We start from the raw sequence: 25805 nt of genomic DNA on the forward strand, positions 1-25805 counted from the left end.
GTCTGAAACAACTGTTCTGGGGCTCTGGAGGCCAGAACACTGTACGGCATCCAGGGAAGAGTGGGAGGAAGAGGCTGATAAAGAACAGTGAGTTGGTCTCTCCACATGGTGACTTCTGGTGCCCATTTCCCAATATAGGAGCAGCCACTTTGGGGTCCAGTCCCTGGCTAGCTTGCTGATGACAGAAAGGGACCCTCTTCCCTAAGAACAGGGGTGGGCACTGCTGATCACTAATCATTGTTTTGATTAGTGAATTCAGATCACTGAGTCACAGCTCTAGAGTTACTGTTTCAGCCCTCCCTGGACAAAGGCAATGGGAACCATTGTTTCAACACCACCCCAGCAAGGGCAAAGGCTTCCTCAGGGCTGTAGGGAACAGTTAGGAAAGCACAGCCTTGAGGAGCCATCAAAGAGGTTTTTGGCATCTTTCCTGATCCTCTCCCCAGGGCACCTTGGAGCCAGTCTGCGCCCCCTTTGTGGGTCCCTGACCCTGTTTTGGCTGGTAAATACTGATTTGGCAAAGGCCTCTCTGGGGTCACCCTCCCAGAATTTGCCTTCCAGGCAAAAGCAGCTAGAGACAATGATGGAGAATAAAAAACTATAGAGGCAAAACAAAAACAAACATTAACAGAACAGATTCCCAGAGAAGGAATTGAGGAAAGGAAGCTTTCTCTTGGAGGTGAAACAACTGCACAAAAAGTGCAATATTAAAAACTGTACCACATATACAGGGCAAGAATCAGATGACAAATAGCTGAAAAACTCTGCTCATTTATATAAAGGCCATTCTGAAAGTCTAGAATAAGTTGAACCAAGCATCAAGGAAGAGCCTTAACACAAAGCCAATCAATAATAAAACGCTGACCATCAGAGTAAACCCATCAAGATAATCAGATGCCTAGACATCAGGAAAAAATTACAAACCATACCAAGAAACAGGAAAATATGGCTTAGTCGAAGGAACAAATTAAAACTTCAGAGGAGACACAGAATTTGGAAAAACTAATCAAAAATGTTCAAACAAATATAACTCAGTTCAGGGAGATGAAGGAAAATATGGCTAAAGAGATTACTGAACAGGCATAAGAAGGAATCAGCGAACTAGAAGACAGGGCAATCAAAATCATACAGTCAGAGGAACAGATAAAGAAAGGAAAAAGTTGAGCAGTGTCTCAGGGATTTAAATGACAGCACGAAACACACAACCATATGTATCATAGGTGTCCCAGGAGAAAAGAAAGGAGAAGGGGCAGAAAGAATATCTGAGGAAATAAAGGCCCAAAACTTCCCAACTCTAATGAAAGACCTAAACATGCATGTCAAAGAACCACAATATACTTCAAACAGAATAAATCCTAATAGACCTACTCCAAGACACATACTAATCAGACTGTCAAATGCCACAGAGAGAATACTGAAAGCACTAAGAGAAAAGCAATTTGTTACGTAAAAGGGATCCTCGATAAGACTAAGTGCCAGTTCCTCATCAGAAATCATGGAGGCGAAAAGGCAATGGAATGATATATTTAAGATACTGAAAGAAAAACTTCCAGCCCGAAATTCTTTATCTGGAAAAACTATCCTTCAAAACTGAGTGAGAGTTTAAAGTATTCACGGATAAACAGAAACAGAGAAAGAAAGTCAACAAGAGACCTGCCCGACAAGAAATACTAAAGGGAGTTCTGCAGGCTGAAAGGGAAAAATGAGAGCGTGGCTTGGAGTAGTGTGAAGAAATAAAGATTATCAGTAAGGATAACTAAAAGGGTAAAAAGAGATACATTCAAAAAAAAGATATGACATATAAAAAACCAAAGGATAAAATGGCTGAAGTAACACTGCCTGTACAGTAATAACATTGTATGTTAATGGATTAAACTCCCAATCAAAAGACACAGACTGGCAGAATGGATATAAAAGCATGATTCAACTATATGCTGCTTACAAGAGACTCACCTTAGAGCCCAAAGACACAAATAGGTTGAAAGTGAAGGGTTGGAAAAATATATTCCATGCAAATAGTAACCAAAAAAGAGCTGAGGAATCTATGCTAGTTCAGACAAAATAGACTTTAAATGCAAAACTCATATAAGAGACAAAGACAGACACTGTATTAATAAAAGGGGCAATTCTCCAAGAAGAAATAACAGTCGTAAATATTTATACACCCAACCAGGGTGCTTCAAAATTCATGAGGCAAACATTGGCAAAACTGAAGGGAGAAATAGACATCTCTACAAAAATAACTGGAGACTTCAATACACTGTTATCAATAGTTAGAACATCTGAACAGAGGATCAATAAGGAAACAGAGAACTTGAATAATATGATAAACGAACTAGACCTAACAGACATATATAGAACATTGCATCCCAGAACAGCAGGATATACATTTTTCTCAAGTACACATGGATCATTCTCCAGGAGAGACGCCAGGTTGGGTCATAAAACAAGTCTCAATACATTAAAAAAGACTGAAATTATACAAAGCACTTTCTCTGACCATAATGGAAATGAAGCTGGAAATCAATAACAGGCAGAGAACTGGAAAATTAAAAAACATATGAAAGTGTTCCAGTTTGTTAGAGCTGCCATTATGCAAAATACCAGAAATGGATTGTTTTTTGTTTTGTTTTTTGTTTTTTTTGGATTGTCTTTTATAAGGGGATTTATTTGGTTACAAATTTAAAGTTCTAAGGCCATGAAAGTGTCCAAACTAAGGCATCAACAAGAGGATGCCTTCAGTGAGGAAAGGCCAAGGGCATCTAGAATACCTCTGTTAGCTTGGAAGGCACATGGCTGGTGTCTGCTGGTCCTTGGTTCCCGGGTTTTCGTTTCAAAATGGCTTTCTCCAAAATGTCTCTGGGCTTCCATCTCTTCACTTCTCTTTCTCAGCCCCTGGGCACCTTTGCTTGTTCTCCAAGGGTGTTTCTCTCTTATGTGTCTAGGGGTCCTCTCTTAGCTTCTCCGGGGCAAACTGGGCTTCATCTCTTAGCTTAGCATCTCCAAACGTCTTTCTGTCTGCATCTCCAAGTGTTTCCAAGTGTCGGCATCTGTGTCAGCTCTCAGCTTCTCTGAGCTCCTTCTCTCCGTGAGCTCTTAAAGGACTCCAGTGATCTAACTAAGACCCATTGGAATGGGTGGGGTCACACCTCCATGGAAATGATCTAATCAAAAGGTCTGACCTACAGTTGGGTGGGTCACATCTCCATAGAAATAACCTAATCAAACATCGCACCCTAAACAAAAGACTAATAAGTCTGCCCCCCACAAGACTGCATTAAAAAACATGGCTTTTATGGGGGTATAATAGATTCAAACCAGCACAGGAAGTTAAACAACACACTCTTAAACAATCAGTGGGTCAAGGAAGACATTGCAAAGAAAATCAGTAAATATCTTGAGATGAACAAAAATGAGAACACAACATATCAAAATGTATGGGATGCAGCAGAGGCAGTGTTGAGAGGGAAATTTATAGCCCTAAACACTTACATTTAAAAAGAAGAAAGAGCTAAAATCAAAGACCTAACTGCACACCTGGAGGAACTAGAAAAAGAAGAGGAAACTAATACCAAAGCAAGCAGAAGGAAAGAAATAACAAAGACTGCAGCAGAAATAAATGAAATCAAGAATTAAAAAAACACAAAACAAAAGAGAGACCTAAAACCAAAAGCTGGTTCTTTGAGATCAATAAAATTGACAAACTGTTAGCTAGAATGACAAAGAAAAAAAGATGTGAATAAATAAAATCAGAAATGAGAGGGCAGATATTATTACTGACCCCACAGAAATAAAAAGGATCATAAGAGGATACTATGAACAACTAAGTGCCAACAAATTAGACAACTTAGATGAAATGGACAAATTCCTAGAAACATGAAAATTTAACATCCTTAATCTATAGGATGTTATCAATCACAGGTTAGCCCAACACAAAATTGCGTTGGGGCATTTCAAACTGCGGGGGAGCCATTCTCGGGGGGCACCAGTGTTCTCTAGGGATAATCATTCATTCAGCAAATAAATAATCCCACAGGTAGATAGTAATTGATATTATACTTTTTATGATGAGAAGATATATAATGTTATAAAAATACATAAAATGGGAACAGATCTGGCAGAGCCTAAGAGGTCTTTCCCAAGGAGGCAAAGTGCAAGCTAATACTGGAATAATAGGTGTTAACAGGCAAAAGCCTTGTTGGAAGAGTAGGTGTGAAGGCTCAGTTGCAGTAGAGAAAATTTATTTGAAAAACTAGCCTTGTAGCCCAATTTAGGGATTTTGGTCTTTGTCCTGTAAGCTATTGAAGGATTTTAAAGGGATGACATGATCAAATTTCCATTTTTAAGAGGTTTCTTTGGCTTCTGCATGGAGAATGGTTTGGAGGGGGGACACAAGTTCATATGGTGATGGAGAGAAATGAATGCATTTGAGATATTTGTAAGTAAAAAATTGGCAGGACATGGTAATGGATTAGATATGGGGATTAAAGAAGAAAGAGTCAGTGGTGACTCCTGGGCTTCTGACTGGAACTGACATGCATGTGGTAGTGCTTACTTAGGTTGGGAACAAGGGACACATTTCGGTGGGAGGAAGAAAACTGTGTGGGGTTCTGACCATGCTGAGTTAATCTGAGGGGTTCTGGTGTCTTTGAGACATTCAAGTGGAGATGTCTGGGTTGGCAGTTGTCGATATGTATGAGTGTTGGAGAGGTTGGGCTGGGGATATAAATATGGAAAGCATTAGCATGTTGGTGGTTATTGAGACTGTGGGGGTGAATGAGATCAAGTTGGGTGGAAACATGGAGGTAGACATGAAGGAGACAGTGTAGGGCTGACCTTTTAAGGAATTCTGGCATGGGTCTGTAGATGAGGAACCTACAAAAGAGTGAAGAGATGGAAAACTAGGCAAAGAGGATATCCTGAAAATGGAGAGAAGACATATTAAGAAGAGGAGAGTAGCCAATAGCATCACATGCTGCTGAGATGTCAGGTAAAGTTAGAACTCAAAAGTGTCCATTGGAGTTAGCACTGGAGTTAGCCATACATTTTCTCCATTTTCTGTTCTGTGAAGGACATCAATAGAGGGAAAAACAAGACTGCTAGGACCAGAAGACAGGGCTTCTCAGGCCTGGAGGAAGGCAGACATTTGTGCAGACTTGGAAAAGTCAGGCTCAGAGACGCAAAGAACCAGCTGGAGCTGGTTAGAGAGAAAGCATGCAACCAAACTTTGAGTTCCAGAAAGGCCAGACACCAGATAAGGGAGGCTGGCAAATGTCACTCATTTGTGCATCTTTTCTTGCAGTCCGTGGCTTGTCTTTTCATCCTCTTAACTGTGTTTCACAAAGCAAAAGTTTTTAATTTTGATAAAGTCCAATTTGACAAATTTTTTTTTTGTTATGCATCATGCTTTTGGTGTCAGATCTAAGAACTCTTTGCCTAACCCCAAGTCATGAAGATTTTTTTTTTATTTTTCTTAAAACTTTATAGTTTTACATTTTACATTTAGAGCTCTGGGTTAATTTTTGTATAAATATGAGGGTTAGGGTGAGGTAAGGTTTTGTTTTGTGGGGTGCAATTTGGGCATACCAGTTTTTCCAACACTTTACTTTGAAAAGACTATCCTTTCTCCAGTGAATTACTTTTGCATATTTGTCAAACATCAATTGGTCATATTTGTGTGAGTCTATTACTGTCTTTTCTCGTTTTCCTTTGACCTATGTGTCCATCTGTCGATACCATACTGTTGATTACTGTAGCTTTATATTCTTGAAATAGGGTAGCGTGATTCCTCCAACTTTATTCTTCTTTTTCAAAATTGTTTTAGCTCTTCAGTTTAGCTATAAATGCAGAATATCCTGCTGGGATTTTAATTGGAAAAATAGATCAATTCTGTACCTGATGAGCATGTAAATGAGATTACCCTTATATACTATAACTTTTAGTGACACAAAGTAGCCTGCTTGTTCATTTGCTGTGCTGTGGTTCCTCCAGAGGTAAAACCCCAGCTTATGATTACATTGGTGTCTTTTGATGAATGGCTGTTAAGGAGATGTGGTTTATCTAGGTGAGTAGGAACAGCCATTAGCAGATCTGCCCACCAGCATGTTGAGGAGCTTGTGGGTTGGGGCAGCCACCGCCCTTCACAGCCTTGCTCCCCATGGGTCTCACCTCTCCAGCAGGTTGTGAGCAACATCGCAGTTCACCAGCTATTAGAGGATTCCCCCTGCCTCAGGGTCTTTACACAGAACTGCACAGGGTCACAGAACCATTGTGCGCTAGACATGATAAGGTTTTTCTCCAGATGTTCCTTAATTTCTTCTGTCTGGCATAACAGCCCCATGCATATTTATTTCTGCAAAAAATCTCACTAGGGATATATTCATGATACATCATATCATGATATCATGACATAATAAATTGCTTCCTCCCTTCTGCTGAAGTAATGTCACCCATGACATCAGGTCGTCGGCACCAGAAACACATTTTGTCTTCTTCCCCAGCTCACACCCGAGGTTCCTCTGGTGTCCTGTCCTCTGGGGCAGTGGGACAAACAGACTTCTAGCAGGATGGTGTGAGGCTTATGTTTGCAGTATTTCGCACCCCTCACCCATCCCCAGGCTCTTCCTGGCAGACTCCAGGAAAAAAGAAAAACTGCTTTCTATTGTCCAAACTAACTGCAAATCATGGGCTGTTCTAAGGTGTCTTTTGCCTTGAAGGAACATAAGATTGCTTGCTAAAGTCTCATGCAGCAGAAACAGGGCCATCACCACGCCCTAGTAAACCACCTGAGATACTCTTTTTGTAGCTTATTTTCTTCTCTCTGCTAGCATGAGACACGCTTAGTTATCTCCTGAGTCTTACAGGTACCTCTACACTTAAATAAAATTATCTGTAACTCCTTCATCTTATAAACTCCTCTGGATAGAGCTCCCAGGCAAGCTGTTCAGCCCTCCAGTCAGCTGTGGCTTTCCATGATGTGCTGGGCCAGTATGGTAGTGATGTGAACCGAAATAGTTGAATGTGTATCACATTATGAAAGGTAATGTTTGAGATGCACTATAGAATCTATTAAAAAAAAAACCCATGATGAAACTTTCCTGTTTGTAAATTGAGATCTTATTATTTTTAACCTGCCTTAATAATAATATAAGTTGTCCTCATCCCAGCATTTTCCTGTGTTATCTCAGGCAATGGCTCCCACAATTCTGTCTTCCTATTCTAAAGAAGAGGAAGCAGAGGCCCACGTGACTTAGCCAACGTCACCCAGCTGAGGAGCAGTCGAGACCTCAGTCCCAGTCCGCCTGGCTCCTGGGTTGGCAGAAGGTGTGGCAGACATGGGCCCTGGTTTAGACCCTCTTTTGTTGGTCCTTTTGTCTGCAGTTCTGACACCTGGGGAGTTCTCAGTTCTACCAGTATCTACCATCAACCCAGTCCTAGTGGCCCCAGCAGCTCTAGCCCAAGAATAGGGCCACAGGAGGTGGTGGCAGTGCAGTCGTACTTGTCAGGCTAGCACAGCTCATCCAGATGTATTCAGTGTCTTGGTACACCAAAAATCTCACCAACTGGCCTACTGTTCAGTGGATTGATAGGGGTGGGCAGGGGTGAAGCCCAAGGTGACCTCACTGCTCCCCTTCCCTTCGTTTCTTCTTTAAGCCAGAGGCTGTGATCGAGCCTGGGGTGGAGTTGGTGGCTGGGGTGCACCCCTCCTCTGGAATCTCGAAGCTCCTCTCTGGTGGAATGGGGCTCGGGCTCCCTGACTGTAGGAGGTGACCCACTCACCTGGGGTTCCCTAACCCTCATCAGCCTCTCAGAAGGTTTGGTCTTGGCCCTCGGACAGCTGCTTGGTTTTGTCCAGGGGCTGCCTCCCTCACAGGATGGTGGCAGCTGCACTTCTGGGGACTGAAGAACAGGGGCTCATGCACAGGTCGGCGCGCTCGCCCCCTTTCCAGACCAATCACGTGAACACCCAAACACCTGGAGAGTGAGTGGCCGGCTGGATAATCTGAGTGGCTGATGCACAGAGGTGGGAGTATTGGTTGGCCAGTTTCCAGACTCTTCTGCCTTGGAGTGGGTGTTTTGGGGCACTGAAGCAGGGAGAGAGCCAGGGTCTTGGAAGACATGGTCTCACCTGACTCAAAGCGTCACAGGACAGCGAGGCCAAAGCTGAAGCTGCCAGAGGAGGTGGCAGGAGGCCAGGAGGCCTGGGAAGGCCCCAAGCTTAGCTGGCAAAGGCACCTGCCATGCGGAGCCCCAGGCCTAGGTTGTGCCAGTTCTGCCAGGTTCTTGAAAGCCCCAGATCACTCCTTCCTCTAAAGGAAGAGGAAACTGGAAGAGTTTCTTTAACCTCCTCTGCTCTTATCCTTCAAAGACTTCGGTCTTCAGGACTTGAAAGAATCCTGTGAAAACTAGTCCCCTAATCACCTCTGCTCGGATGAACCCCAGAAGGACAGAGGTCTGCTGTTCCTGGCCATCCTTTGCCCCATCGCTTTCCCCTCTCAGAAACTTACCTCATGCTCCCCAGAGCTTGAGAGCAGGGGGCATAGCAGCACCGCCTTTAGGATCCTTGTCCTCATCAGTGCAGCCCCTCGTGCTGGGTGGAAAACAATCCCCACTACACACGCACATCCAAGGAAAGCTGAACCAAATCCACTGCAAGTTGTGGTGACTGGATCCATCTCTGGCTGTCTTAAGGTTTTACTTATTCCTAAAATGCTTAAAGATTTTTCCCTCCCTTCCAGTATCCTCTGACAGCTCCTTTTGGTCTAGATGCCCAAGGGGGATGAGGGCCCTTTAGCAGACTACAGGTCCTCCTGCCCCTGGCAGGGCTGTTGTCTCCTCCTTGGTGACACCTCTTGGGAGGTGCTGTGTCAGTAGAGGCCTTAGCAGTTGAGGCACAGCCCTGGGTGTCCATCACCTGTCTGGGCCATGAGAAGCTGGGTTGCAGCTTCCTAGTTCCTGGAGCCAGGAGGTTCTGGATGCCTGAACCTTCCAGGAGGCTCTAGTCCATGTGTCTGCCTGAGACCATCTTTTGGCTTTTGTGCTTCTCCTCAGTTCTCTGAGGTTGGGACTGTGGACATAGGAATACACCAGCAGGAAGGGCCTATGAGGCCTATGAGGCTCTGTTACCACTTCGAAACACTTGATTAATCATTTAAAAAGTCTGAGCTGAGCTGAGTAAAGATCTCAGTTGCCAGGCTGGCACCAACTAAGGAAGTGGAGCCTTCGGAAGACAAGGCCTCTGCTCCCCTTTCTTGCAGGTCATCTTTGCCCTAGCCCCCATGGGGCAGGTGGACTGCCTGCCGAGAACTAGGTTTTCAGTCGTCCATGTGAATGGCACCCCTGGGCTTATACAGTTTGGTAGCCCTAGGTCCTAGGACCAAGGGGACTGCTGGTTGGTGTGTCTGGTGGCCCTGGAGGGGAAGACTGCAGGTGGGCACAGATAACTGTCCTCTTCCGCCGGGGTGCTACATGCCTCCAGCATCTCCCATCTATTGTCCCTGCTTCCAGCATGGGGCTGAGAAGATGGGTGCCCCTACCAGAGGTGGCTCAGCTCCTCGTGGAGCTGCTGTGCACCCGAGACCCAAAGCTTACCTGGATCTTCGTGACCTAGTCTGGGCCTCTAGGTCACATCTGCATGCTCACCCTTGGTCTCTTGGATTTGCATTCACATGACAAAGCTCCCAGTACCTGTCCTGCAGCTCTGCACCAGCTTGGTGCTGAGTACAGAGGGTTGTTACCAGTGTTGTCTGGAGGCAAGAGAGACTAGGCAGTGAAGGGAACCCTAGGCCTGACCCCCAAGCCAACTGTAGTCCCCTGGGAACAGAGTCCCTTCAGTCCCTTCTTGCCTTGTCCTGGAAGGACACAGGCCCCTGCCACTGTCTGAACAGGGTAGCCACTGGCTGGCAAGACAGCGGGACAGTGAACGGAGGATCAGCCTTTGGGGTGATCCAGCTGAAAGCAGAGGCTTAAGGCACAGCATCCATCAGGAGGAGGAGCTTCCCAGGCTTCCCTGGTCCCAGGCTGGCCACAGGGGGGCACTTGCTCTCCAGAAGGAGCTCAAGCTGAGCAGCCACTGCAGGTGCCAGGACCTCTTCCCAGGGCAGGCTCTGACTGCTGCACTTGCCAGGGAGGACAGTGCCTGCCTCTACCCACCCATTGCTCTTCTAGTCACCACCACCATTTTCTCTTTTTTCTTTAACCTTTTATTTTGAAATAATTTTAGACTTACAGAGGAGTGATAAAGATATTACCGATATTACCAATCACCCGACCTCCTCTACGGTTTAGCCTCTTATATAACCATGGTTCTGCTCCCTTTTTCCACACTGCTTGTGACCGAGGAGGCAGTTGCCAGGACAGCACACCTGGGTTGGAGCCGTCTCCGCCCCAGCTCCTGCTGGACAACTAGTACTGCCAGCCAAGCTTCAGGGCCCAGGGCCCATGCAAGATGGGCCGCACACTGGCTGGCAGGGAAGCATGATCAGGGAAGGCTGGGGATGGCTGAGGCCCACACTCCATGGGGCCTTCCTGCTGCAGTGACCACAGAGCCCAGAGTGCCCAGGCCTCTGGTGGTGGGGTGGGCCCTGGCTGGCTGTTGGAGAGGATACAAGTCTGTACCTCTGTGCTGTGGCCCCATTCACCCCGTGCTCTTCTTGGCCCTTTTCTATCCCCATTCGGCCTGGGAGAAGCTTTAGAGCCAAGCAGGTCCTGCCTCTGCCTGGTCACATGTGCTTGAACAAGAGACTTCACCTCACTAAGCCTCAAGTTCCTCACCTGTGAAGGGGGAGTGATGATAATATCTACCTCAAAGTTATTGGAAGGATGAGTTATTGCACTTGAGCCCTCCGAAGAAATGGGTCATCCTCTCCCCTTTGACCAGGCTTCCCTGGAGGTGAGCGCTCATCTCCCAGACCCAGAAGACCTCCGCCTTTGTTGCTGAAATGAACAGGAGGAGATCAAATGTGTCTTGAGGAGAGGGAATTGGGATATCTGACTGGAGTAGGGGGTGGCTGATAAAATGGGAGGACTTTGAAAAGCTCACTACCAAATCATCTAATGTTAGCTACTATAGGAGACTCCAGAGGGAGGAGTTGCCAGGAGAGGAGGTATAAAAATAGATACAAAACACAAAGACAGAACAGAAACAAAGAAGATTGCCAAAGAAATGGTTTAATTTATAAGATCATGTGTTTGTGTACTTGGAAAAAGTTGAAAATCCTAACTGCTCATAACCATGAATTTGATGATGATGATTTTGAGATTTTTAAAAAGAGGCCACAGATCCTCTAAGGCTGAGGTTTACTTTCAGCCATTTTAAATATACACCCTGCAGGAAGAGAGGCTGACACATGCAGCAGTTTAGCTCATAAGTAAAGAAAGAGTGGTTAGCAATCAAGTCTTAATGGAGCATTTAGGGCTGAGTTCCAATTCTAGAACATTCTGAAGAAAATCAGAAATGCCAGGCTCAGGGGACACCCACCCTGTCAGTCCCACTTGACCTGGTTTTCATCTCTGCTTTCCTTATTGCTTTGGTTCTGAGGGCTTTGATCATCAAGTGGAAAGGTTAGGAACACATAATACAGTGCACTGTCCAGGTATGAAAAACCAGGGTTTTTAGTTACCCTTTTAAGGCCTAACGCCCCTTTTTAGGAGGTTTTAATCCCAGCCACTCTCTTTTCCTTGGGTGATAGCTTAGCTCTATCTGAAGAAATGCCCCAGCCAGTTCCTGTGTGCCCGCTGGTTTATAAGCCAAGAAGGGTTAGCCAACTCTGGCCCAGACAGCAATGGACAGTTCTCAACTATCTCCACCCTAGTTGCCTTGGTGTGAGGCCGTTCTTAAAGGTCCCGAGCACTTGTCCCTGCAAGGGTGAGAGTATCCTTAGTCTAGAACAGCAACAGGAAGAGGAGGGAAAGGTAGTCATGAGCTGAGCCACCCATCCGCCATCAGCAATGGCAAGAGTAGAAAGGCTGCACTGTCTGCTTACTAGCCTTCAATTGCTGGAGCCCTTCCTTGGGCAGGGGAGGCTCTGGCTCTGCGGGGCCTGGACTTTGAGCCCGCTCACTCTCAGCCTCTCTCTCTCCCCCCTTCAGTGTATGTTGTGGAAGACCAAAGAAGGGATGACCTGGGCTCATCCACCTGCCTCACGGCCTGCTGGACTGCACTCTGCTGCTGCTGCCTCTGGGACATGCTCACCTGACCAGCCCAGCCTTCCTGTCCTGCAGCTCTGCCACCACCTCTGAGGGGTGTGCCTGCCCCCACCTCTTCTGATCGCTGTAACAAATGACTAGCTCCACACAGAACCTCTACCTTAAACACGATGGGATTCTAGATTAGCAGGGATTGCTGCTGTTTAATTCAGTGACTTGATTTTTCATGTTCAAAATCTGGTTCTTTTTGGTTTTTAACAAATGTGCTAAAAGATTCTCCTTTTATTTTTTGGTCAAAGACTTAGTTATGAAATACTATAATTTTTAAATGATACATTCAAGGTAGTGTGGCAAGATGTAATACACTACTGAATGAATTTCTCTAACACCCTGTATGTTTCAATAAATCTGTTCAAACCTCAACTGTCTAAATTATTCCAGATATAATCTAAGTCCTGGGTTTGTGTGTCTATGCCATAACTGCTCACCTGTGCACCTAAACCCAGGTTAAGGCTTACAAAACATGGGTATCTCAGGCATCACTGTCCAGTGTCTGAAGAGGCGCTTTTTACATTTTCCGAGAGCCTAGGAAAGCAGCCTCTGTGGTAAATGTGGGCTGGCTGTTCCTTGCTGCCCCTTTCCACTCGCTGCCCCCCACCCCCATATACGTAGGCAAAAACACTCACGCACACACGCAGGGCTAGCCTGAATCCAACTGTCGGCCAGGCCGCCCATCTCAGCTTTGGCCGCAGGGTGGCGCTGGACTGCCATAGCAGCAAGTCAGATTTTACCTTCAGCTTGATCGGCTCTGCCAGCACTGAGATGCTGCAGTTGATAACTCCAGCCTGTCTGTCTGCCCTCTGTGGTGTGCTGATAAATGTTTACCAGCTCACTCTTTCTTTAAAAAAAAAAAAAAGCCATGATTTTGTAGCATTTCCCAGATTCTGTGGTATAAATGTTCCCACCATGGCTGATTTCAAGCTACCAACATGATGTCAGTGACCGTGCCATTGGGAAGAAAAGTGCAGCATTATCCAGACACAACAACTATTACCCTTAAGTATGCAGAAAATGATAAAATGTACTAAATTAGGAAGTGATGAGTTTTCATATTTATCATCCTTGCTTTTAATATTTAATTGTAAATTTACATAATTTAATTTTCAATAATGCCTGTGTTTAACAACCAGCTTGCGACAAAATTCCTGAACATTTAATAATCAGCTCTTGCAAGCTGGTGCAAGGCAGTTCCAGCACACCAGTGCCCCTAAGCCTCTGGGAGGCCTCAGGATTGTAGCATCTACCTTCCTTATGATTTTGGCTGAAGGGAAACAGCCTTAGAGAGGCTGCTGGTTAATTACTGAAGTTTCTTTTGGAATATTTGGAAGAAAGTAGGGGAAGGAATCTTTAGGCAAACTGTCATAGAACTACTATTCTGTTCATTTAAATTCAGCTATACCCTGGTAATTCCTTCTTCCCTATCTATATGCTACATGGAGGCCCAGAAGTTGATGGGTTTAACCTGAACAGAAAAGGAAATGAGAAGAGGGCAGGATCACAATCCCAAGCAGGGAAAGGTTTCAATGCAGAAGGACCAGGGCCACAGCCCTGGAGAGGGGCTCGGAGGAACATGGAAGATGGCCACTGCCTCGCTGGCCTTCTGTTCTCGTCCCTCAGCTCAAGAATAGCAGACTTAGCACAATGGACAGATACCTTTTATTGTGGGACCAGCATGTCTAGTGGTAGACTCAAGCAGAGCTTCCCTGTCTGTCCTGGCTCTCCTCTTCCCTTTCCTAGGAGTTCCTGACCCACCTCCAGGAGAGAGAGGAGTGTCTTAGGGCAGGGGTGGCAGGCAGAGCCAGGATAAAAAATACAAGTTTGGGATCTGCAAAGGGACCCCAGCTAACGCAGAAAGTGGGGGTGGGGTGGGGTCGGGTGAGGAGGGTTCCTAGGCCATCCAGAGAAAATGTCCATCTGAGCAGAAGAGAGGCTGTTTACTGGCACAGACCACTTCTCCCTTCCCAGGAAGGGAAGGGGTCCAGAGGAAGAGCTTCCCCTAGAGAATTCCTACTGTGCCCTTCGAGCCATCAGCATCTCCCGGATGTTGTCCTCAGCTTCCTTCACGCTCCTCTCAAGATAGGATTTTTTCTGCTGCAATGTGAGGAAGAAACAAGGTTAGGACTAGGGTGAATGGGCCAGGATGGCAGAGGCAGCTTCGGTGCCCAACAGTTAAGGCTTCTTCTGTGATGACTTGCAGGGACTTACTGATTATTGGGAGCCAAGTACACACACCTGCCCAGGGTGCCTTCCCCACCCCCAAACCACCTCCACAGAGGGAGGGCCCCTGGGCGGGGGGAGGGGGGTCTCGATACAGGAAGTAGACTCTAAAAATGGGTGTCTCAGTACATGAAGTTATACCAGACAAAGGCTGGGAAATTCCAGGACAAAGCTTCTGCCCCATAACAGACTGTCTCCTTTCAAGGTTTTCCATGGCCTGGGCCAGACGCCTGGAGCCACCACTGCTACAGAACCGACAGTGTGCACTCTGCTCTGTCCAGCAAGACTGCGGGCTGCCATCAGGACTAGGAAACTGTATCCCACATCTCACCGAGGCAGATGAGTCAGGGTGAAATCTGCTTTTCTAATGAAACTGCTGCCTGCCAGGAATCCAGGAGAATGACACACCGAGTAAAACAGGCAGACCTTTTGGAAGTTTACCTTCAACCCCATCTGGGTCCTAAATTAAAACTCCCAACACAGACACAGAACTTTCACTACTTTCCGGAGCAACATCTGAACCAGGATTACAAAAGATTAGTCAAAGGAAATGATGTCTGTCCATTATTTGCCCTGTGGTCACCCCAGAAGTATGGTAGCTTCATCACTGCTCTCTGCCCCGAGGGCATACTTGTGGCTTCCTTCCGACTTACAGACATGAAATGCAGGCTCCCTTTTTGAGGAATACTAGGCATATCCCAACTGAACACTTACACTAAACCCCTCCCAGGGTGCATATGAGCGAGCCACACTGGAGCCAATAATGTAGAGCACTGGTCCAGGCAGCCCTCCACCCCACGCCCGAGCAGCTGTGGAGTCACTGACCACTGAGGTGCCCAAGTAACCTTGGAAGGCCATGAAGAGACTGGGGCACAGGGCAGGTGAGTTACATGTGCCTGTACTTAAAGTAGCACCACAGCCTGGGCAGATGGGCCCTGCTGATCCCCAACCACTGAGATAAGGAAAAAGGAATAGAATGCCCCTCCTTCCTGGAGGCCTTCACCACTGAACCTCTCCAGTGCCCCTCTACATATCCCTGTCTAACTTCTACTCCCTGTCTGGATATTTACTAAATGATACTTTTAGAGGCTTCTCCCTATAGGTGCCAAATTTGGCATACACAAATCCTTATTAGTCCTGTGTGGTGAACCTCTGATTGCTGTTTGTCCTCCCCCAACTTCAAATTTCCTTAAGGCTAGAAGGAGCCATGTCTCTTTACTCATCTTCCATCTGTCCAATTTGCACACAGTTCCTTACAACACAACAGGAGCACCATAAACATCCCATAGTGACCAGGATAAAACTCAATGGACACAAATCAAATGTTACTAAGGAATTTTGTTTAATTCCACTGCCAAACCTGATATAGTCCTATCGCTGTGATATCAGAGTGGGAACTTAAACTTCCTTTGATAAACAACCTCTAGACTTTAATTGTGGTGAGTTAAAAGAAGCAAAAACTAATAACTCCTGACACACCACTGAAGAATGTACATACATGGAATGTTGCACAGAAGGGGAGTGGCAGCCAGATAGTGTCTTTACCATCTGGGCATCTTTTGGGTCTCAGCCCCATGGAAATCTGAGGGAAAGCAGGGTCCACCTCTGCTAGAGTTAAGCCAGGGATCCAGGTGTGTTGCATTCAGGTTTTACCAACTTGCTGTCACAGCTGGCAAAACCATAACCCTGGACCATCAGCAAGAGCTTTTCTGCCCTGTTGCCCAGGCCTCTGGCCAATAAATTCAGGTTGTGATTCTTAGCTTTGAAATTCTTCATCCCAACAGATGGAGTGTTCCTGGCATAGTGGGACTTGTTTTCTGACAGTATTTCAATAATTCCTCTCATCTCCAAGCACATCTAAGACCAAAAGACCCTCGTAACCAGACCCGGACTAAGGCACCTGAAATGAGGGATGCCCCAGAGTCAGAGTCCATCCTAAGGCTCTTCTGGACCCAAAGGACCCTTCCTTGCTACAGCTTCTGACCACACTGAATTGCAAAGGCCTCGGTAAGTGTCCCAAAAACTTTGTATGCTGGGAATTGTGTTTATCCCCAAAATAACTGACGTAGAATTGACCCAAATACAGATGAAGTCATCAGAAAAGATGAGAAATTTAGGGAACCAGTGATTAAGTTACATTTTTTCTTCCTTGAGTCTCCACAGCTTCCTCCAAGAACAACTGGTCAAGCCAAAAACTCTGTGGACCCCAAACTTCCGCATTTCTGTAAATGACTACTCCATTCTTGCAGTTGCTCAAGCCAAAAACTTTGGTGTCATCCTTGAATCTTTTCTTTCACACGCGACATCCAATCAACCAACAAATCCTGTTAGCACTATCTCAAATTGTACCCAGATTCTGCCCTTGATGCAGTAGCCTTCTAACTGATCTCTTTCTTCTGCCCTTGATCTCCTTCAGTTTATTCTCCACACAGTGACCAGAGTCATCTTTTAACACTTAAAACTCTCTCTCATGGTTGAATTATGTACCCCAACAAACAATGTTCTTAATCCAAGTCCCTGAGGCTATGAACCCACTTGGAAATAGGACCTCTTGAAGAGGTTAACTTTAGTCAAAGTGGCCAAATGAAGCAGGGCAGGCCTTAACCTGGATTACTGGAGGTTTACAAAGACAACCCAAAAGTCACCGAGGTCAGAAAAGGTGAGGACATTGCCAAGTAACACAAGGCAGGGATTCAAGCCAAGGAAGCCCAAAGATTGAGGCAAGCCAGCATCAGAATTCTACCAACCCCAGAAGGAAGCAAGCCTTCTGGACTCCAAAACCACAAGACAATAAATTCCCATGTTTAAGTCAATTTGTGTATTTGTGATAACAGCTCCGACAAGCTAAGAAACCCTCCAAGGACTAAAACCTTCCAATGACTTTCCATCTCACACCAGTAAAAGGCAAAGCCTTTTCAATGCCAAAAAGCCGTGTATGGTCTTGCTCCCAGCTAACTCTCCAATCTCATCTACAACTCCCCCTCTCACGCATTCAGCTCCAGCCACACTCGCTTCTGTGCTGTTCTCCAGTACACTAAGTACAGGAAGCACGTTCCTGCCTGGCCTCTGCCCTTCGCTGTTCCCCAGATAACCACATCACTTGCTTCCTCACTTCCTTCAGGACTTTCTCAAATATCACCTGACCTGAAAGGCCTTCTCCACACTCCCTATTCTCTTTACCCTGATTTTCTCCATAGCATTTATCACCACCTGAAACAATGTTTATCTATCTGTCCGTCTGCCCTTACCAGAAGGATAGGTTCTGTCCCCTGATATATTCCATGTCTAGAACAGTGCCTGAAACATAATAGGATCTCAATATCTGTTGAATAAAATGTGTTTATTAAGTGCCTTACTGATTTACTTGTACACACACACTGCTCCTTTTTAATTCTCCCTCCTGACTTGAATGAATAAGGACCACCCACCAGAGGAAGCAATGGCAGAAACTGATTATTCTCCCTCAAGATGGTTTTCAGTTTGGGGCACTGCCCTCTAACCTCAAGGCAAACCTCACTGATCCCAATGGGCACATCAAAGCCTTGCTCTCACAAACGGAACAGGCCCTTATGCTTTATCGGGTCAACTTCTAAAACAAACCATTCCAATTCCCCTGTCCTGGACTGTGGGATGGCAGCCTCAGGGCTGCTGTGAGCTACAAGGTGAGAACGACTGCTGTGTAAACTCCAGAGGGCACTTTAAGCCCATGCATTCCACCAGGAATCCTGGAAAGGCATCTGCTGTCCTCACTGCTGCATCTTTCTGTCTCACTAAGCGACGGCCCTCAGAACAAATTTCCCTAGGAAATTCTCTGGTGGTGTCAAACCACAAAGCTCGGAGGCAGTGACACTCTTGCGGGGCCTTGTTCTGACATGAAATTCTGAGATTTCTTGAGGGCTCAGCATGGCCAGGGAAATGGCATTGTTGGAGTTACTGCTCATCAGCCCAAAGTTCTTTTTTCTGGGAGTCAGACTGAGGGCTGGCGTTTCACTCTCATCCTCTCATGGAGAGAGGCTCACATCTCTAGAACTTTTCTGATATGACACAATCCCTCAGATAGACTCTTGAGGTAATTCCTCTCTTGATACTATCTCCATAGACTTTTTTCTTTTCCTAGGAAATCCGTCTCCCTCTCCTTCTCTAAATTAATATTTTTCCTGTTTTTCATTCCTTGGGATGTAGAAATGAGTTTTCTCTTCTCTTTTTGCCCATTTGTACAATGACGATTTGGACAACAGTGTCCTTCACCCACAGATTTTTCTTTAGCCACAGAAATTTTTCTTCAAATGAAACCCTAAAGAAATAAAACAAGTAAAATGGAACTTGGGGGAGGGGGAGACATGGTGAATAAAAGCAGTCCTTTTATTTGCATCCTGCCTCCAGTCCAGACCACAGGGGCAGGAGACAAGGAAGCCTTAGGTTCCAGTCTACCCCTCATGTTCTCTGCAATGTGTGTCCTCAGGGACCGTCCTCTCTGAGTCCCGTGGTTCTGACCCTGAGTTTAACCTACCCTGGCCAGACACAACCCCCTTGGGCTGAATCCATGGCTTCCAGCTTTTGCAGACCACTGCCAACTTCAAGCTCTATCATCTCACTGTCTCTTCCATGACTTCAAAATTTAAAAACCCTAAAGGTGACTCACACATTCTCATGTTCTCTCAGTTTATAGAAGTAAAACAACCAGACAGTGCCAGCTGCCCACAATGGGGAAGTTTAGCGAGAGGACAAGAATTCACTGAGGGCCATAAAGGCATGTCTTGAAGGGGGCAAAGTGTGAAAGAAGGCAGGGGAAACAAAGGGAAGGGAAAAAAAAGAAAGGCAACAGGGGGTACAATTAGAGAAGTCAGAAAGGGAGATGAGACAGAGTAGGCCGGCGGCAGCAGTGCAGAGCTCTAAAAGCTCCAAACTTCAGATGGCCTGGGTGGGGAGGACAACTTGCCAGAGGCAGTGAAGGCAGGCAAAGCCGGGCAGGAATGTGAAGCCAAGAGACAGTAAAACTGATCAAAGGACACACGTCCACTTGTGAACACATCTGTACAACCGCTTTGCTCTTAAAGACACAATGAGGCTATGAGGTAACTGCTGAACTATAAGGCTGGGAGACAGACTCAAAGAAAAAGAAAGCAATTAAGGGCATGGAGCAGAGAATAAAGAGAAATCTAAGAATGGGTCACTGTCCCTGCATCTTTTAGAAACTACTTTGGAATATCTTTCAGAGGTCCCTCTGCTAAAGGACAAGAACAAGAGATGTGGTTCAGCTGAGAAATGACCTTATTTCCCTCCCAGATAGCCTTTTACCTGCTAAGAGAATCTGACTCTGCTACCACATGGAGTCAGACTACCAAATCCCACCTACGATTACATGCTGGCTACCTGCCCAAGACAAACTTCTAGACTATTTGAGCAACTTAAAGTGGAGCTACACTGGGGAAAAAACTCTTGTTCTTATTTCCTCCAAACAGCAGTGTTTAGCCCCTCAAACCCCCAGTATTTGTGTCATCTCTACTGTCACCCTCCCTAACGCATTCAGCTTCATTTAAGTTCCACAGAAAGTACAATCCATCTGACAACCTGGGAAAGACAAGGTGGAAAGATAAAAGCTGGGAGGGGGCAATTGTTCCAATGGTCAGGCTTCAGCCAAAGACTCATCAATGTCTGTGGGCACCAGGCTTTAAAAGGGATGATGGCAAACCAGTAAGCCAGGTCAAGTGACAGGCAGCGGAAGTAGGTAAGGGCATTTGGCTCAGAAAAGAAAAGATTAAGGGGAGAAGGAACCTAGTCACTATTGTAAATATCTAAAGCAATGCTCTTAAAATGCAAATTCTCCAGCCCCAGCCCAGACCCAATGAATCAGAAATTCTGGGGGTGGAGACAACAATCTGTGTTTTAACAAGCCCATCAGGTGATCTGGTGCACACTAAAGTTTGAGAGCCACTGTTCTAAATAAAAAGTCAGCAAACTTTTTCTAAAAAGGACCAGATAGTAGGCTCTTGCAACTCACAACCCAACTGCCATTGCAGAGCACAGTCTATGGCCAGCAGCCATAGACATTGTGTAAACAAAAGGGTGTGGTATAAATGGATACCCATGGCTGTGTTCCAAAAACACTTCCATTTACAAAAACAGACAGCAGGCCAAATTTAGCCCATGGGCTGGAGTTTGCCAACCTCTGATCTTGAAGAAGAAGGATCCTTAAAGAGTAGAACTGAATCCAGCAGGTAGAGATATCAGGGACCTGTAACTTTCAATGAAAGCCTAATAAGAGCCTAAGTTTCCATCATCCATCCTTCCATTCATTCATTCAGTCCATTGCCAAACCATTTCTCCTTCTTCCTTCAAAAACCCTCATTCCTTTGAAGTTCATGGCACCATGCTGTCCCACCCACTTCCCCTCCTTGTTACTGCAATCTACCAGTATCTTAGCTACCACTCCTCATTCATCAATGGCTCAGTCTTTCTTTCCACCACTGCTGCACCATTCAAGGCGACTTCAACAAGAATGTAGTTGACCCATCCAATACCACAACCTCCTCTCCCCCCACAATTTTTACTTTACCCGACCTCGGTCACCCAGTCCACAGTCATATCCCAGATCTTGTTGACGCCAGTAATTGCACCATCTCTGAAATTTCAGTTTCAAGCACTCCACTCTGCTCACCACCACCATATCTCACATTCTCTTTCAGGTCACTTCTATACAATACTCTTACTATAGCATTTCTTCAACCTCATTACTCAATGACAAGCTTTTCATTATCCATTATGCTCCCAAAGCCTTTTTTCACTCCTGCCCAGCTTAGCTCCCACAGTCCATCATTTATATTTATTCCCCTTGCAGACACTCATTTCTCCTTTGCCCTGCTCTTTCTCTAGAGCACCTGCCTGCAAAATGCCAATCCAGGTTAAACTCAACTGTTTACCTACACCATGTCTGTACCTGAACAGCTGAATGTTGTTGGAAAACAAAACAAAGCAAAAACAAACAAACAAACATAAACAACATTTAGCTTGCTGAACAGTCTTACTTTAAATTCATAACTATAAATTTCAAATGGGCACCCAACACTGTCTGGAAATTCTATTAACTTTCCTTGATATATTCACTTGTTTGTGCTCCATGCAGTAACTATTTCATACTTTTTCTTGTCTCCTCAAATCTCCTATACTCCCTTCCTCCCCTCTCTCTTGCAGATGATAACTTTGCCTCAAAGATCACTGAGAAAATACAAGCAATCTGATGAGCATGCCCTCTTCTTCCCATTAGCAATCTAACAGACCTACACGAAACACACACTCTTTCCTTTCCCTACTGTTAAAACGGCGAGGGTGTCCCTGCTCCTATCAAAAACCAACCCTTCCATTTGGGCATTATTCCATCCCCACTCGCCTTCCCAAAAACATCCACAGTTATTCTTTCTTTTCCTTCTTAATCTTCAATTTCTCTTTCTCTGCAAGATTCTTCTTGGTGAGACAAAGCTTTAAAACTCTTTTGTTGACTTCACATTCCCCTATAGGTACAGTCCTATTTCTCTCCTCCCCTTCTCAGAAAAACTTCTAGAACCCACTTCCTTCCCTCCTATTTGCTCCTCAGACCTCTCCAACCACATTTCCATCCACACTGTTGAACTGACTGTGGTCCAGGTCACTAATGATCTCAATGTTGCCCAAACCAGTGGTTACTTCTATATCCTCTTCTTACTCCACCTCTCATCAGAATTCAACAAAATTCTTGAAATTATTTCTTCTCTTCACTTTCATAACACCTCACTCCTGTTTTCCTCTTACATTACTGGTTACTTCCCCTTTGCTGATTCCTCCTCTGTTCAACTTCTAAATGTCAGCATTTTCTAGGAAACTATCCTGGAACTCTTCTTCTTCTCCCTATTGGCACTCTCACCTAGAAACTTTCATACAGTATAACAACTTTAAATATTACTATGACTCCCAAATTTCCATCTCCAAACCTGATTTCCCCTTAATTCCAGATTTACATATCCAATTTCTTACATATCCCCTTGGAAGTTGTTTCAGTTTGCTAAAGCAGCTTGAATGCAATATACCAGAAATGGGTTGGTTTTTTCAATGAAGTTTTATTAGGTTACAAATTTATAGTTCTAAAGCTGTGAAAATGTCCAAATTAAGGCATCAACAGGAAGATACCTTCTCTGAGGAAAGGCTGCTGATTTCGGGGGTTCCTCCATCACATGGGAACACAAGTGGTGAAGTCCGCTGGTACTTTTCTCCTGGTTCTGGTTCCAATGACTTTCTCCAAATGTCTCTGGGCATTTCTCTCTATGCTCTCCTGCTTTACCTGCCTTTTATCCTCCCATAAAGGACTCCAGTGAAGGATTAAGACCCACTTTGAATGGACTGGGTCACTCTCAATTGAAATAGCCTAACCAAAAGGTCCCACCCACAATAGGTCTGCCCCCACAAGAATGGATTAAAAGAACTTGGTCTCTTCTGGCATACATAACAGATTCAAACCAGCACAGAAGTCAAATTCAGGTTTAGCATGTCTAAAACACAAGATTGATTTGTAGTCACCACCAATCCCCTTCCAGCCTTCCCCATCCCAGTGAATGGTACCAATCTTCACCCAATTGCTCAATTTAAAATATAAAAACAAAAAATACAGACGCCATCCCTGATTCAGCTCCCCCACCATCCAATCCATCAGCAAGACTTGTTAACTTACTTCCAAATATATCGCCAAACCATACTCCTCTTTTTATCCAGTTCCATCACCAATCATTCTTGTCCAAGTCCCAGTCACCTTTCTCTAGCCTGTACCTCTGGTCATGGATATTTTAACACATAAATCAGATCAGGTTACTCATTTGCTCAAAAACCTCTAATGGCTTCCCATCACACTCGGAATAAAAACCAAACTCCTTAACACGGCTGATAAGGCCCTGTATGATCTGGACCTTGCCAATTTCTCCAACCTCATCTATCATTATTCTCCCTTTGACTATGCTTAAACAACTCCATAAAACTCATCCCTACCTAAGGATATCTGCAGTATCTATTCTCTTTACCTGGAATGTTCTTCCTTATGCTACTTTAAAATGACTGCCTCCTTCTTTTCATTCAGATCTGATATTTTACCTTTTCAGAGGCTTTCCCAATTACTCAACCAAAAGAGGCCCCCATCACTCTCTAAAATATCACCTTTATTATATGATATTTTCTTCTTTATCTCTTTATTGTTTAATCCCTGCACTAAATGTAAGCTCCATAAGAGCAGGGATCTTGTGTGACTTGATTAATGCTTGATCCCTATCATCAAGAACTGGCACATAATTCTTTTAACCAACATTTACTGAACACCCAATATATTTTAGGCCCTCTTCTAAGCACTGGAATTGGAGCAGTGAACAAGTCACATACTTATTCATAGAGATCACTCTGTTGCAGGGCACACAGCCATCTAATTACCATTGTAATAAGGGCTCTGAGGGAAAAGCACAGCATTTAAGGGAGGAAACACCTGACATAATCAAGGAAATCACAGAAGCACTTTTGAACTCAGCTCTGAAAGACGAGTAGGAATTAACTAAGTGAAGAGGTCAGAGTGAAGAAGAGAGCAATCCCAGGCAAATGGAGCAGCATGAGCAGAAGGTTAAATGGAGCATGGCATGTTTGGGGGACTGAATCCTGGTCAGCAAGGCTGAAGCACAAAGAGAGAAGATAATAAAGAGAAAGATGAGGCTGGTGAGGGCAAGTCAGATCATGCAGAATCTTAAGCCATATTAAAGATTCTGGTATTTATCTTGAAGACAATGGAAAGCCATTGGTTTTAAACAAGGGTGACAAACAGCAAATTTCCAGTGAAAAATTATCACTCTGACTGCAAAACAGAGAATGAATTAGAGAAGAGCTCTCCAACAGACTGCCTAGCAGCCATGAATGGGTAACAGATATGCCCAAGACATCAATCCCTTCAGTCTCTGAGGTGGCTGAGAGGGTTCAGGATAGACAAAGCCCCTCTAAGTAGGTTATCTCCAACCTTGAGCACCTTTTCCACTTACCCCAGTGAATGGTGCAAACACTATTATTTTCTGAGTGCTGTGATGTAAAAAGGGTTGAGAAGCACTGGATTAGAGAATATACGTGTGGATGCCAAGAGGAGGCCATTGAGGACTAACTACAATGTGTAAACTCAGAATTGAATCTTAGAACATAGCCTAACGTGGACACAATAATTGTAATAGTCCCTAGATTGTAAGCTCTTACAGCAGTTAACTCTATCCCTGAAGTGTAAGGCCTATCTCTAAACTTTGAGATGCTGATCCCCTAGCATATGCTGTCACAAACATTGGGACTGGCGGTTTGATGTGCTGAGCCCTTGAGCATGGGACTTGCCCTTATGAAGCTCATTACCACAAAGGAGAGTTTAAACTTGCATGTAATGGTGCCTAAGAGTCTCCCCCTGAGTACCTCTTTGTTGCTCAGATGTGGCCCTCTCTCTCTCTAACTGAGCCATCTCGACAGGTGAACTCGCTGCCCTCCCGCCTACGTGGGACCCGACTCCCAGGGGTGTAAATCTCCCTGGCAATGCAGAGTATGACTCCCGGGGATGAATGTGGACCTGGCATCGTGGGACTGAGAGTATCTTCTTGACCAAAAGGGGGATGCAAAATGAGACAAAATAGTTTCAGTGGCTGAGAGATTCCAAATGGAGTCGAGAGGTCACTCTGGTGGACATTCTTATGCACTATATAGATAACACCTCTTAGGCTTTAATGTATTGGAATAGCTAGAAGTAAATACCTGAAACTACCAAACTCCAACCCAGCAGTCTGGACTCCTGAAGACAATTATATAATAATGTAGATTACAAGGGGTGACAGTGTGATTGTGAAGACCTTGTGGATCACACCCCCTTTATCTAGTGTATGGATGAGTGGAGGAATGGGGATAAAAACTAAAGGACAAATGGGGTGGGATGGGGGGATGATTTGGGTGTTTTTTTTCACTTTTATTTTTTATTCTTGTTCTGGTTCTTTCTGATGTAAGGAAAATGTTCAGAGACAGATTGTGGTGATGAACGCATAACTATGTTATCATACTGTGGACAGTGGATTATATATCATGGATGATTGTATGGTGTGTGAATGTATTTCAATAAAACTGAATTTAATAAAAAAAAAGAAATTAACAAAAAAAAAAAAAAAAGAGGAGGCCATTGAGAAAGATGAGAGTATCTTAGCGGTAGCAGTTGAGATAAAGAAAAGCAGATAGATTTAAGAAATACTCAGGAAGAAAAACAACATCAGGATTTCACAAAGTCTTTCACCATAACCTTCATTAGATATCAGAACTTTGGGGGTGGGGGGAATGCATCAAGAATGGCTCCCAAGATGCTGGGCTTGCAC

The 25805-nt window shown here is 44.9% G+C and overlaps 2 protein-coding genes across 2 annotated transcripts in view; one reads left to right on the top strand and one right to left on the bottom strand.

The window, feature by feature from the left end:
• Positions 1-12570, top strand: part of CYSTM1 (cysteine rich transmembrane module containing 1) — a 103061-nt gene extending 90491 nt beyond the window's left edge. Inside the window, exon 3 of the mRNA XM_037802171.1 lies at positions 12091-12570. Within this exon, the coding sequence (XP_037658099.1) occupies positions 12091-12197 (107 nt within the window). The 3' untranslated portion in view covers positions 12198-12570. The remainder of the gene's footprint in view (positions 1-12090) is intronic.
• The window catches only part of PFDN1 (prefoldin subunit 1), a 95980-nt gene continuing 81328 nt past the window's right edge, over positions 11154-25805 (bottom strand). Inside the window, exon 4 of the mRNA XM_037802168.1 lies at positions 11154-14298. Coding sequence (XP_037658096.1) covers positions 14215-14298 — 84 coding nt within the window. The 3' untranslated portion in view covers positions 11154-14214. The remainder of the gene's footprint in view (positions 14299-25805) is intronic.

The sequence above is a fragment of the Choloepus didactylus genome, chromosome 13 (genome assembly GCF_015220235.1).
Source record: "Choloepus didactylus isolate mChoDid1 chromosome 13, mChoDid1.pri, whole genome shotgun sequence".
In the NCBI taxonomy this organism is placed as follows: Eukaryota; Metazoa; Chordata; class Mammalia; order Pilosa; family Megalonychidae; genus Choloepus; species Choloepus didactylus.